Source organism: Crocodylus siamensis, chromosome 3 (assembly GCF_052110815.1).
Source record: "Crocodylus siamensis isolate JL-2025a chromosome 3, ASM5211081v1, whole genome shotgun sequence".
Classification (NCBI taxonomy): Eukaryota; Metazoa; Chordata; order Crocodylia; family Crocodylidae; genus Crocodylus; species Crocodylus siamensis.
Window position 1 is genome coordinate 184091688 of NC_143397.1, and position 15259 is coordinate 184106946.

Sequence of the window (15259 nt, forward strand, 5' to 3'; positions counted from 1 at the left end):
TGCATTATTTCACATTTACAAGCTAAAATGATTTCAAACTTTGTGTGGATTTAGGTACGTATCATGGAGAGGAAAAGGCTGTTTTTAGGGCATGGTCAAGTGTGTATTTGGAGCACTCCAAATTCTGTTCAGATTTGGAACATTTCAAATTCATAGGCTTTAGTGCTGTGTATAGATGTGCACTACCCTGTGCTTTTTTTCAGAGTACTTCAAAATTTCTGTGATTGCACACAGTAGCATTGTTCACTAGCCAGGTGATGCAGTAAGGAGGGGGAGGGTTGCTCAGTCTTCTGATGTCCCGTTCCCCCCATGTTTCACTCTTTCATCTGTATGATTGCTGGTTGGAGCATTTCCAGGGCATTTGGAGTGTTTCAAGCCATGTCTATCCAGGGGCTCAGGTTGGAAAGCAGTAGGAGGTATCAGTCTTGTAGAAGTTGAAAACGGGTTGGGGATAAGAGTGAACAGAAGTAAGCAAGTAAGTTGGAGTAAAAAAATATTGAACTCTTAATACTCTGCACCCTTATTAGCTATGGAAGACTGGAACCAGTACTGAAGAGTTCAGATTCTAGTGGTGGTTAATATTGTGGCCCAGTTGTGATGTCAGACAGTCAAAAAAAATATTGGTAATTCCAGGCCACAAGCAACTGTGTAGTTAACGTTGGCCCATTTCTTATCAAGACAGTTGAACGATGGGCTGTTACCAGAGGTGGGTGTACCTCCCTTTCAGACCACACCATGGGAGCAGCACCCAGGGACTTAGTCCCCAGATCAGGTAAGAATTCCCCCCTCCTTCCCCCTCTGTACTCAGTGGCATGCCCCTGCCCCACCACCCATCACTGCTGTTGTCTCTGGCTGCCGTGGGGTGGAAGGACCTCCAGAGCTACTCTTGCTGTGCTCCAACTGGGCTGTGCAAAGTGCTGGGTTCAGCCTAGGACAGCAGCAGCAGCAGTAGATGGGTTCTTCTTCCTTCTTGATCTTTCCCCCCACCTTCTAGGTGTTCCCCCACCAGCCTGGGAACAGCCTTAGGTAGGAGGAAACCTGCCTGCCCCCACTGCTGCTGTCCCCAGCTGAGTCCAGCTCCCTACTCAGCCCAGCTAGAGCTGGACAGAAGCAGCTCTGGAGCTCCCTGCACTCCTGGGGCAGCTGGGGACAGCAGCAGAAGCAGGTAGGGGAGGAAGCAAAAGGGAGGGGAAGGATGCAGGATGCTGAGCATAGAGGGGAGCAGAAGGGGGAAGGAGTGAGGATGTGAGGATTCTTGCATGATTTGGGGACTTCAAGAAGGGGCTCTTGTGGCATGGTGTGCCTGTCCCACTAGAGGTTGGGGGGAAGGTGGGAACAGGACCCCAGCCATACCGATCACTTCTCTCACACTCCACTTTACAACATCCTGGATCCACCCATGGCTGTTTCTGGTAAATAGGAACACAAGGTAGTTTGTGATTCAGGTGCATTGGCAAAACCATTCACATTGTCTTTCACATATATCTTCCTTCACTTTCTGGCCTAACTCATTCTCTTTTACTCTTGATTACTGTGTTTTTAAGAATCACATTACAGCATTCAAGACATTCTTAGAATTTTTTAATTTCTGTGTTTCCTAATTGTTTGATATTAAATGGAAACTGGGGATCAAAATGTTGTCATGCTGCCTAGTTAAGAGTGCATATATTAAAAAATAATAGCTGAATGTACTTATAGACTATGAAAGGCATTTAATCATGACACTTAATACCCAAGCCAGCTACAGCGCTATATGTAATTTTAGGGGTGGTAGAAAGATGCATGATGGACAAGCAGAGCAGCTTAAAACGTGTAGCTTTTGGCAGGAAATAGAGGAAATAGTTAATGCTGTCCAGAGTGTTAAGAGCTTCTCCTACGTGATTTGTCTTGAGCTGTGCAAATGCCTCAGCTTGCACCTGTGAGGTTTCTGTCCAGGCAGGACCACTTACCTCAGATGCTTCCACCCAGGTCCAGGTTTGGCAGTGTGGGAACTGCGGTTTGTGAACATTCTTTCCAGTAACTGCCAGGATGGGGGGTATGAGCAGTGCCTCCTGGTGGTGTCTCTCAGGGAACGGGCAAGAGAGCTACAGGAGGAGGTGGCAAGGCTCTGAAGCATCGTCCTTCATGAGGAGTTCATTGATTTGATGCTGGAGGAGATGTCTGGGACTGTGGAGAAAGAAATGCCAGAGGCAGCACTAGAGAAGGGAGAGGACATGGACACCCAAGAAGGTGGATGCTGGAGGCTTGTGATTCTGGCAGCAAGCAGAGATCTTTACCTCCACCTGCAGTGGTTCGTCTGGAGGAGAGATGTGCAGCCCTAGCAACAGAGAGGGAGGAGCATGTTCCATTGGTGAAGGGAGACAGGCCAGGCTTTACCACGGTGGAAGGGCTGAGATGACCACCACCAAGAAGAAGCGATGGGTGGTGGTGGTTAGAGACTTCCTTTTGCAGGGGATGGCGGAAGCCATCCGCTGACCTGACCTATTGTCTCGGGAGGTCTGCTGCTTGCCTGGATCCAAGATGTCATGGAGGGGCTACCGAGGGTCATCTGGCCCTCTGACCACTACTCCACACTGCTCATCTATGTGGGCACCAGTAATACTGCCAGGTGAGACCCTGAGCAGATGAAAAGTGACTGCAGGGCTCTGGGTAAAAGGGTGAGGGTTCTGGGGCTCAGGTTGTGTTCTTGTTGATCCTTCCAGTCAAGAGAAGGAGCCTGGGCAGGTGCATCCTGCAGATCAGTACTTGGCTGTGCAGGTGTTGTCACCAGCAGGGCTTTGGCTTCTTCAACCACAGGATATTCTTCCAAGAAGGATTGCTGGGAAGAGATGGGATCCACCTGACAAAGAGAGGGAAGAGCATCTTCACAGACAGGTTCGCTAACTTAGTGAGGAGGTCTTTAAACTAGGCTCGTTGCAGTATGGAAGCCAAAGCCCTGAGGTAAGTGGGGGAGCAGGAGCCCTGGAGGAAGAGCAAGCAGGGGGGCAGTAGGGGAGGTGCTCTCATACTTCCTGCAAAATCAGGTCAATCAACTACTTACCTCAGGTGCCTGTACACAAATGCATGGAGCCTGGGAAATGAGCAAGGAGAACTAGAAGTCCTTGCAGTCACAGAGCTACTTCACGATTAGGGTGGCTAGGATCTGGAACCAACTTCCAAGAGAAATGGTGCTGGCTCCTACCCTGGGGGTCTTGAAGAGGAGGCTAGTTGAACACCCTGCTGGGGTCGTTTGACCCCAGTACTTTTTCCTGCCATGGCAGGGGGTCGGACACAATGATCTGCTGAGGTCCCTTCCAACCCTACCAACTATGAAACTACGACCTGATTGGAATAAGAGGGCCTTGATGGGAGCTTGCATGACTGGAGTGTGGTCATGGATGGGTATAAATTATTCAGGAAGGACAGGCAAGGGAAAAGAGGAGAAGTTACACTTTATGTAAAATATGATTACTCAGGGCTCCAGGATGAAACTGGAGATAGGCCTGTTGAGTGTCTCCGGATTAGGGTCAGAGGGGAGTGTAGCAAGGGTGGTGTTGTGATGGGGGTCTGCTGTAGACCTTCAGACCAGGTAGAAATCGTGGATGAGGCTTTCTTCAAAGTTAGCAGAAGTTTCCCGATCACAGGCCCTAGTTCTCATGGAAGACTTTAATCACTCTGACATATGCTGGGAGACCACTACAGCGGTGCACAGGTAATCCAGGAAGTTTTTGGAGAGTGTTGGGGACAACATCTTGGTGCAGGTGTTGGAGATGCCAACTATGGGTCATGCTTTTCTTGACCTGCTGCTCAGAAACAGGGATGAATTGGTAGGGAATGTAGTAGTGGATGACACCTTGGGCAGCAATGACCATGAGATGATTAAGTTTCTGAAGAACCTGGATCCTGAGGAAAGGAATGATGGAGAGCAGCAGGGTAGGGACCCTAGACTTCAGAAAAGCAGACTTTGACTCTCTTAGGGAACTCCTAGGCAGGATCCCTTGGGAAGCCAATCTGAGGGGGAAAGGAGCCCAGGAGAGCTGGCTGTACTTTAAAGAAGCCTTATTGAGAGTGCAGCAACAAACCATCCCAGTGTGCCAGAAGACTAGCAAGTATGGCAGAAGACCAGCTTGGTTTAGCAGGGAGGTCTTCAGTAAACTAAATCACAAAAAAGGAAGCTTATAAGAAGTGGAAAATTGAACAAATAACTAGGGATGAATATAAGAGCATTGCTTAGGCATGCAGGGATGAAGTCAGGAAGGCTAAAGTGCATTTGGAGTTGCAGCTAGCAAGGGATGTGAAGGGTATCTACAAGTATGTCAGTAGCAAGAGGAGGATCAGGGAAAGTGTGGGTCCTTTACTTAATGGTGGAGGCAATCTGGTGACAGGACGCAGAAAAGGCTGAAGTGCTCAGTGGTTTTTTTTTTTTTTTTTTTTTTTTTGCCTTGATCTTCACAGGCAAGGTCAGCACCCAGATTACTGCATTGGGCAGCACAGTTTGTGGAGGAGCTTGGCAGCCCTCAGTGGTGAAAGCATAGGTTAGGGACTGGTTAGAAAACCTGGACATGTACAGGTCCATGGGGCTGGATGGGATGCACCTGAGGGTGCTGAGGGAGTTGGCTGATGTGATTGCAGAGCCACTGGCCATCATCTTTGAAAACTCATTCTGATCAGGGGAGGTCCTGGATGATTGGAAAGGGGCAAACATAATGCTCATATTTAAAAAAGAGAAGGAGGATCCAGCGAACTAGTGATCAATCAGCCTCACCTCAGTCCCTGGAAAAATCATGGATCAGATCCTCAAGGAATTGATTTCTAAGCACTTGGAGGAGAAAGAAGCAATTAGGAACAGTCCGCATAGATTCACCAGGGCCATATCACGCCTGACCAGCCTGATTGCCTTCTTTGATGACATGACTGAATCTGTGGATGTGGAGAGACTGGTGGATGTGGCATACTTTGATTTTTAGCAAGGCTTTTGATATGGTTTCCCACAACATTCTTGTATGCAAGGTAATCAAGTAGGGGCTGGATGAATAGACTGTGAAGTGGATAAAAAAATGGCTGGAGCGTCAGGCTCAGAGAGTAGTAATCAATGGCTCGATTTCTAGCTTGCAGCTGGTATTAAGAGGAGTGCCCCAGGGGTTGGTCTTGGGGCCAGTTTTGTTCAATGTCTTCATCAGCGACCCGGAAGATGGCACAGAGTGCATCCTCAGGAAGTTTGCAGATGACACCAAGCTGTGGGGAGTAGTAGATAGGCTGGAGGTTAGGGCTAAGATTCAGAGTGACTTAAACAAATTGGAGGATTGCACCAAAAGGAATCTAATGAGGTTCAACAAAGACAAGTGCATAGTTCTGCACTTAAGATAGAGCAGTCCCATCCACTAGTATATGCTGGGGGCTGACTGACTGGGTAGCAGCTCTGCAGAAAGGGACCTAGGGGTTACAGTGGACAATAAGCTGAATATGAGCCAGCAGTGTGCCATAGTTGCCAAGAAGAAGAAGAAGGCTAACAATATACTGGGCTGCATTGCTAGTGGTGTTGCCAGTAGGTGCAGGGAAGTGATTATTCCCCTCTATTGAGCACTGGTGAGGCCATGTTTGCAGTACTATGTTCAGTTTTGGGCCCCCCACTACAGAAAGGATGTGGACAAATTGTAGAGAGTCCAGTGGAGGGCAGCAAAAATGGTGAGGAGGCAGGGGAACATGAGTTATGAGGAAAGACTGAGGGAACTGGCCTTATTTAGTCTAGACAAGGGAAGACGGAGAGGGGATTTAATAGCAGCCTTCAACTACCTGAAGGGAGGTTCAAAAGAGGATGGAGCCAGACTGTTCTCAGTGGTGGCAGATGACAGAATGAGGAGCAATGGTTTCAAGTTGCAGCAAAGGAAATTTGAATTAGATATTAGGAAGAATTTTCTCACTAGGAGGGTAGTAAAACACTGGACAGGTTACCCAGAGAGGTGGTGCAATCCCTATCTTTGGAGGTTTTCAAGACCCAGCTAGACAGAGCCCTGGCTAAAATGCTATAGTTGGGGATGGTGCTGCTTTGAGCAGGGGGCTGGACTAGATGACCTCCTGAGGGTCCCTTCCAACCCTAATTTCTATAATTGATTTATTTTATTTAGTTTACCTCTGTTTAGCTTGCTCCCCAAAATGTGTGTCAACCATAGCATTTTGTTTGATTTCAAACAAAGTGTTTGGTGTGTAGTGAAGTTTACCTAATTATTTTTTAAATAAAAATCCATCTAGAAGTTGCATGAGTTGGTTCACTTGGGAAACATTCAAACAAAACTATGATTCCTCCATTTTTTCTGCCCCCCCAAACCCCCCCCCCAAAAAAACCTAATTGCAAATTGAATCACCCAATGCATTTTCAGCAAATAAGTTGTTTCACTTGAAACTTCCATTGAGCTCTACCTCTCTGTGTTTTTGCAGTGAAGCTATTTTGCTGTTTCAGACAGAAGAAATAGGGTTCCTGAGCAAATACTGGTATGTTAGAACCCTGTAGATGGTTCCCATTTGTAACCTCCCCTATGAAGATAGGGCTTTGTGAATCAGCCAGGGGTATACAGAGGTACTGCAAGCAGCTGCCTGGGACCTCTGTGGTTCTCCAGCTGCTTGTAGTGCCTTTTATTTCAGAAGATACAACTTTTCCAATTTAGTTGCATGGCACTGCAACTGTATGCCAGCTGCTTAGAGGAGTAGTGCCCTTTGAAATAAAGACTGCAGCACCCAGCTCTGAAGTTTATTCTCTGTTTGGTAACCTGTTGTGAAATAACTAGATTATGAATGATTTCTCTACAAAAAATCTGGGTTTTACTGTACCAGGTAAATGGGAGCATTGAGAGACTTGTCATTTTCAGGGCATTCTTCTAGGGCTTCCTTAACGGTTGAGAGCAAAATGCTACTGGTTCTTTGTAGTTACGAACACATACTCTGTCCCATCTGTAATACAGCCAGTCTCATGTCTCTCTGGGGTAGTGGACTGCATTACCTATCCGTTAAAACATCCAGTCATGCTTTCCTATCTGTGCACTTCTTTTTCCTTTTTTTTTTGGCCATCGATCAGTGATTTTCAGTGTGTGTTCTGTGATAGGTCATCAGGTGATCCACAGAGAGACTGGGGGTAATGGCAGAGCAGGCAGGGTGGCAGCGTGCTGCCATCATGTGGCTGGATTATCTGGCTTCACGTGAGTTTTTAGGATAGGAGTTTGGGTTTCATGGCAAAACAAGACATGTGAAAGTGTTCCATGACTTTAGGGAATTTGAAAACCACTGCCATAGATGAAGCATATTTGACATAATTTTTTAGTAGGCCCATGCTTAATTTCATTGGGGTTTCAGCTTTAGAGGTGGGGGTCTTTGTTTTCCCTATTAGTAATAAAGGATTGTGGTAGCTTGTAGCCAGTGGATTAGTAGTTTCTGACTTGTGACTGCAGTTTCTGTGATTTTGAATCTTTTTAGAAAAATAATGACTGTACAGCTTCAGGCATATCTGGACATAATTTTTAGACTGTCTCAGACTTTAAGACAGTCTTGGTTAATGCAGTTGACAATCTCCTCCTGGCACTGAATGATAAAGAAACGTCTTAATGGCACTCAGCTCTTTCAGCAACCTTTAATGCAGGTGTTGGTGATAGTGATGATCCCTAGAAGCAGATGGGATGTCTGTCTCTTCTGATGGCTTTTGCCTTCCTGTAAAGGAAGAAAACAGGACAATTATGAACGCTATCTAGTATCCACTCTGAGGTCTTCCCTGTGTGTCTTTTTTTTCCCCGTTGCTGCTCAAAGTGTATGGGCTCCCAGGGAAGATATTACTCACTCTACAGTGGCATTATCACTGTGGTTTCTAATATCTGTCTTTCTAATTGGATCTTGATTATTGGACTGTAGAGGGGACATTTTTGCTGGGGAGTGTGGCACCTACCTGATGCACATGATTTCAAGGGTGGTGATTGTGGGTAGTTTTTATGTGTGTGTATTGACTATTTCAAGTTCCCACTATTCATATATATCCATACACTGGTGCTAGTGAAGCAGATGTACAGTGTGGGTTGATCCTGGCCTGTGTAGTCCAATGTAATCACTAATGTCAGTAGCTTATTTAGGAAATTCAGATCAGTTATTCTGACCACAGATTTTCTTCCCTCAATCTTGATCAAAGCTAGACTGCTGTAATATTGAATAGGCCTTCTTTTGAAAATAAATATATTTGTAACCAGATAGATGAGGTGGGTATTTCTGTGGTCACCCCTTGGGAGATCAGAGAAAGAGTTTATTATATCTGCCTTTTGAAACTTGGTACCAGTATGAGAGTACAGTTATTATAGTTCTGAGATCCTTTTCATAAGTCCTGGCCTAACTATTCGAGCACAAATGCCTCTGGCACTTCAGTTGGTTTTCTCTCTATTCTGGCTCCTTTGCTGTGGAATTTGACTCCTGGTGTTTTTGCCCTGGAGTTCCCTTTTAGAACTATGTTTTGCAAGTTTCATTTATTTGTTCTCTTTTTTTTTCTGGACTATTTCTTGGCTCTTCTTGTGATTTATCTTGATCTACCTCTTCCCTTTTCCTGATTGCTGAGTATTATAGTTTTTATCCTTTTGTTGGTGGGAGCAGCTTGTTCAAGTGTAGGTAAATTGGCCCTTGTGCCAGGGTCAGGGCCTGTGGTTTATCAGGATTAGTCCTCTTCCTTTAAACTTTTTAAGTTTTCATTTGTGTATAGCATTCTAGATGCCAAAAGCAAGTATTTTTTTAAATGATGATCACATATTATGTCTTTGTTAAAAGTGTGTAACCTTGGGCAGCTAATGCAGGTCACTTGAGCTGTGATGCATCATACAGTACTTCAGAGGCATCAACAAACAATACTGAGTTAAAATGATCGTATTGCATATTCTTCTCGAGCCTTTCTGCCTGTGCTAGTTTATTTTTCAAGTACTTAAACTTTCAGTAATGTGCATTAGTCTGTCTTTTTGCTTTCTAGACAAACTATGAAAACAGAATATACAGTCTGAAAGTAGAGTGTGGACCTAAATATCCCGAAGCACCTCCAACAGTTAGATTTGTAACTAAAATTAATATGAATGGAATAAATAATTCCAATGGAATGGTAAGTTGAAATGGTAAGACCAACCGCACCTTCTTACTGTGCAGTTTTATTTTTAGTAGAAAATCTGATGAGGATATAGGTGTGTGGGAACGTGCCTTTGTATTTAAATCATTCATTATAAAGATTATATTTCAGCACATTTTAATGCTTGCATGCTATATACGTTTTAGATCTGGAGTTTTGTTCCAAAGTAGCTTGTCAGTGAAGTCTAATGTTAATGACAATATTGGAACACATTTAAAAAAAAAAAAAAAAAAGTAAGAAACAGTTGCTACTTTTATATAAAATGACTTTGTGTTATGCAGCCTGGGTGTGCTTTCCCTACAGTCATTCTATGCAGAGTGTTTTGAGTTTACCCTGGAATATGAAATACTGTACTGCTCGGGCCTCTTGACAACAACTGCCTTATTTTACCTTCTAAGGATCATTTCAGTGTCTCCACAGTTTTGGCTACTGCCTTTTAGCTAACAAACATCTGTGATAATTAGCAGGCTTGCCTTTCCTTATTCTCACTTCTTCCAACCCAGTAACTCATTTTTAATAGTTCAAGTGGTGATTGTATATTTTCACTTAACCCTTTCCACAACTCAAGGAACAGCACTTTATTCTTCTTTCTGTATACTGATTTCACAATATAAATTGTGAATATTTAGGATATAACATAATATCTCTTTTGGGACTATTTTATGTAACGCTCCTGTAATAAACAGTTGGAAAGAGCTGAAAGATATTGTACCTTTATTCCACTGGAAAAGGAGTAGTAGATTCTCCTCCTGCACTCTTTGGCAGCAGCATAGTATGTTTGTTGATGAGACTAAATAAACCCTGGTGTTCTTTTCTGCAGTATTTCAGAAAGTCTCTAAAGTAATTTTGACAGTTATTTTGATCATAATCTTTTACATAGTGAAAATCTTTACTTCGGTTCCTCTGTATTCAATAAAAGTCTGTGTTTGCCAATCAGGCATTGACCTTTACCTAAGCTCTGTTCTGGAACATAAGTATGAGTGCTAAATTTTTGTGTGAGAATCAGCCATGTTGGATGTGCATGAGACTTTACTATATATTTATAGTTTTGTTTTAGATTCTTCCCAAGAGTTAAAAACAAGTAATTAGCTCCCTAGCTTAGTGGTGGAGAAGAATTTTTTTCTTTGTTTTATATGAGAACGTACCTATGAGTTTCAGATCATCTTAAACAACTGTTTATGTTAGATCTCCTCATCTAAAAATAGACCTGGGTGGAGAAAGTAGATTCCTTTATGGAGAAGATTTCGGCATCTCAAAATGTAGCTTTGTTGTTGTTCACAATGAACACCCATACTTATCAAATTCTTCCTAAAAAGGGAGGAAGTCTTCAGAGAAAAAGGGAGGAAGTCTTCAGAGATCTCAAGGCTGTTCTTATTTCAGGGGCAGTCTGTGTGGTGTAATTGCTTGGTTCCTGCCACAGAGGCAGGCTGCTTGGCAAGCTGTCCTGGACCTGCAGATCTTGCAAACCTTAGGGGCAGCCTGCTAACAGGCATGTACCCTAGGCAAAATGTTGCTTACTGCAGTTTGCAAACCACTGTTCTGTGTAGTATGCTTAATTAATGTGCATGTCATGCTGTTCTCTTACAGCTAGTTCATGGCACAGCACTGTACCAACCATTAGTGCTCCAAGTTGGCTTCTTAAACTGAGAGCATAGCATGCTGCAGAAGTTAGAGCACACGGCAGTCAGTTTGATAGAGACCTGAGTTCTGTGCATGACTCTGCCCTTGACTCCCTTTTTTGACATTCAGTTAGTTGCTTAACCCCTCTCCCTTGTTTCCAGATCTGTAAAGCTGGAATAGCATCAAAGAGATGGGAGGATTAGATCAGTGGTCCTCAACTGTCTTGATCCTATGGCCTATGGTCTCTTGAGGTCTTCTTGCAGAAACAACCAAATTAGTCACGCATATACTAGCTTCAGAACAGGAACATCATAAGGTAGCTCTGTTGCTTTCTATTCAGGAGGTGTCTGCTTCTGGAATGTTCTTTTGTGTCAGCTGATCTGTGCATACCCCCCTTCCTCCTTTGTGTCCACCCACACCCACCCATGGCTTACTAATTGAGAACCACTGGATTAGAGAATATTGGTACAATCCTCCTGTTATCAAAAGATGAGGAGCTGTACACGCTAGAAGTATATGTATGTTGTCTTGGTACAGGTTTCCCTCGTTTTATGCTGTAAATGCGTTCCTGGAGAATGGTGTATAACTCAAATTCACATAAAGGGAACCTGCTTTACAATGTAACAAACAGGGATATGTTCCAAGACCTCGACTGTACTGACCTCCAGACCCATTGCTACCACTTTTACAAGACCATTTTTGTGCTCACCAACAGCAGACGGTGCAAACTAGCACTGGGTGGTAGTGTTTGTTACCATAATGGGGATGGCAACTACAGAAACACATGTCGCAGACAACAGTCAAGGAGCACAGGAGACTATATTTTGGTGCACATCACTCCCACAATGCACTGCATAAAGCAGCTGACTCTGGGCTTCCACCACACCAATTGCATAAGCGTGAATTTACCTTGCATCTATCAAATTTTTGGTATAAAAAGGTCATTGCATAAGAGTGAATTCACACATACAGAACTCGCATAAAGCGAGGGAAACTGTACTTTAAGTTAAACGTTTATTGAAGCTTAATAATGTTAGTCTTGTAAGAGAGAATTCCCCTGGCAGAAACACAGTATTAACGTAAAATAATATTATACAAACACTTGAATTACCCAGGTGAATTAAACACGATTATTTCTTCATTTTTTTTTCCCAGAGATTCCAATTGCTAGCCACATTCCTTGTTTTGAAGGATTTTCCTTAAAATTCTCTTTCCTTTTGTATAAGAGGAGAGTTTTAATAATTGCTGCTTTTAAAGCCTAGTCACATTTTAACAAAGTAATCTTGGTCCAAAATTTAATGACCTGAACAATCTATAATGTTTTAATATCAAATACACTGCTTAATATAGTGGTATTTCTAACTAGTGTTTGGGGGAAGACATAATTTCACTGTTATTTATAGTCTGTGCATAGTGGTTTACTACTATTTGTATTACAGTAGCTCCCAGAGGTTCAAAATCAGAACCCCATTTATGTAGCATCTATACTTTTATTGAGTGTTTACAAGCAAGATAAACACAATGTCCATTTTACGGATGGTGAATTGAAGCATTGAAAAGTTGTTACTTGTTCAAGATCCCACAAAGGCTATGGTAGAATGGAGAATTTAACCTAGATCTCGGGAGGTGTTGTCCAATGTCCTAACCACAAGACCATCCTTCTTGCCTGCTTTTGAGTTCATATTGCATTCCGCTTAAGGTACTCTACAGTTCTCCAGTACATTTTTTGCTGCCACTCTTGCATTTCTGCTTTGGGCATGCTTTTGATGTTTGGCTTAATAAGCCACTGGTTTCCTGTTTGCTTCCTCTTCTTTTGCTTCAAGGTTGTCAAATTCTCTTGAGAGTAGAACTGATTTGACTTCAGGCAACCTTTAGTGTTCCTATTCTGTGTCCTCAGTGATGTATGGCTGATGGCATTCTTAGTGGAGTCTAGCTCTGAGATTTCCTAGCAAAGAAGGATTTTAAGGAGCAGTAGTAATTTAGCAAATTCTGGAATTATGGGTAGAAGTGAATGGGAAAAAGTGGAGGGAACTCTCCTTGGAGGCCTTCATATTTTTAAATGCATATTAATTTTATAAAGATCAGGATTATCTACCTTCCTACCTTTACCCTCACTTTTTAAATTAGGGGCAAAGGGAAATAAGGTCAGCAGAAGACTCATTTCATTTTCACTTTAAGTTCAGAATATGACATCTCTTTCAAATGCTGGCAGCTTTTATTGGTCATGTATATGATCACTTAATTTCCAGATGATCAGTTTGTATACACAGCTGCTGGATTTGTGCACTGAATTTGGGAAGCTAGTTTTGAAAAGTTGACCCAAGTACATGAGTAGAACCTGGCAAAATTAGTTATTCTCCAGAGGAAGGTATCATTGCTATAAAATTAAATTACGTTTCTTAATGCTGTGGGGTTTAGCTTCTCAGTCTGTGTATCATAGATTGATAAAACACAGGTTGTGCTATGATGCACTATTTATTTTCTCATGGTCTTCAAGGACATCTATTTTTTTTTTTTTTTTTTATATTCTTTAACAGCCTGTTGGTGTCTCCCTGGATTTGTAATCACTTCTGTTTGTTTAAAATCCATTTACAGCTGGAAGTGCTTGTTTCTTCTTTTAAATTAGCTTGGGATTCTGTCAACTATAATTCTATAAACTACGTTGTCCAGCCATCATTCTGAATGTGTTTATAGTAGACTAAGCAGTTTGCTGCTTTTTTAAAGTTAAGCTATTGGAAACATTATAAACACGGAACATTTTGCAGCATTCTTCTAAAATTATTTATTTTGTTATGTTTAAATAAAATAGAAGAATTCTTTGGTTATTTTTGGATTATGTATATTGTTGCCACTTCTGCCATTATTTAAAGATTTATATTGGCTATGTTGTTAAAATAAAAATAGCTTAGTCCTCAATTTCCAGCCTTCCAGCTTTTAGCTTACCCTGGAATTTCCTCTTCCTTTTACTCATGGATTCATATTTGGGGTAGGGTTGGGGCGGGGAATGACAGGAAGCAGGAATTAGATATATTTGACTCTTCTGAGTGCAGTAGAAACCCATGAATTATCCTTCTCATTTCAGGTTACTGAATATTGAGCTTTTTGTAAAGTAAATTCACTATGTGTAATGCTGTACATCTAAAATAGGCGAGCAATAGAGGCAAAAGGCTTAACTAAACTTTTACTGCCTGCAAGATCTGCTATGAAATGAAAGCTGATGATGTACACTAAATGAAGTGGCTTGAAATAAAAGTATTTATTGTATTATAGTAGTATAAAGAGCTTACAATCTCTGACTTGCCTTGGTGATGATAAGAAAGTCACTGTTTGCACTTGTGGAGCTTTCCCTTGCTTTGAAACTGATCATCTCTATCCATGCAATTAGTGACTTTACCTGACAACAGTGGCACAGTAGTGGTAGTATTTAAGCACAGATGGTTGTACTGGAAGTCAGTCCCCAGTTAGGTAAGGTCTAAAGAAGAGAAATGGATGAAGTATGGGGAAAACAGTGCTGGTGGGTAGTCAGCAGTCTGGAAGTAAAAGGGGAAGTCTTTTAGTTAGCTCCATAATTTTCCTCTTTCTTTTTATCTAAATCTGCAGTTGCCTGTCTACCCTCTGTTGCCTCCACCCTGCCCGCCCCCCAGTTTAGCTCTGCATCATGTTTTTCTACTAGGCTTTCTTCTTACCCCTTTCTTCTTTCCCTTCCCTACTTTCTTCATCTTTTGATTGGGAATCCTCTGCTGCAAAGATCTTCCAGCGTCTTCCTATTAATTTGTTTTAGGCCATTTTAGTTTTTTTCTTTCTCAGTTGTCTCTCCAGTAAATTCACAGTTTACTGTGTTTCATTAGAATCTGTCCCTTGTCCCTTTCCCACTTGACCTTCCCTAAAATATGGTGAGCTTGGATTTACTGGGTTACACAATTTGAATTCTGTGACTGCTGCCCCTCTGTGTAACAGGGAATACCAGAGCAGTGGGCAGTAGGATCAAAAAGAAAGAGAACCACTGATCTAATTCTCACAAAACCTATGTGATGTTTATTCAGTTCTTGCAGATTTGGAGAACAGGCAGCACCCCTTGTTTGCTCATGTTGCATCTCAATTTAGCCTATAAGGGTGGGGAAGGGTCTACAGAAGAACTGTGGGATTTGGGAAGGCACCAGACCTGGAGCTTTTCTTTAGCTGAACTCCTCCTTGATAGCACAGGAAATGGCTATGGAGATGGGGTGGTTTACTTTTGTTTTTTTGTTTCTCACCTGTTTGTTAATTTAGTGCTCTTATTTGGAAGCCTGCAGTGACAAAGAAAGAAACTGTTTGCAGTAATGTAGCTGCTTTTTTCCCCTCCTCTTGTATAGTACCTCTTTCTTTTGCACAATAAAACAATCTAGTAATAATAAAAGTTGTCTAGCAGTGCCCCTGTCAAACCTTGCTTAATACAATCTTAGGCTTTTTTTTTTAAAGCTAGCATGTTTTTCAATTGGTGTAAGGATCACTGCATAAACAACCAACTTCCATTTTCCTTTTCAGACA

General features: G+C 42.4%; 1 protein-coding gene across 5 annotated transcripts in view; it reads left to right on the top strand.

Annotated features, from left to right (window-relative positions):
• Positions 1–15259, top strand: part of UBE2V2 (ubiquitin conjugating enzyme E2 V2) — a 50671-nt gene that overhangs the window by 28051 nt on the left and 7361 nt on the right. For 3 of the 5 annotated variants that reach the window (XM_090039937.1, XM_090039938.1, XM_090039939.1), the window contains exon 3: positions 8963–9088. The exons of 1 other annotated variant lie outside the window; for it this stretch is intronic. In XM_090039937.1, the coding sequence (XP_089896063.1) occupies positions 8963–9088 (126 nt within the window). Of the gene's footprint in view, positions 1–8962; positions 9102–15259 lie in introns of all 5 variants that reach the window. One more of the 5 variants, XM_090039941.1, reaches the window with a different exon arrangement.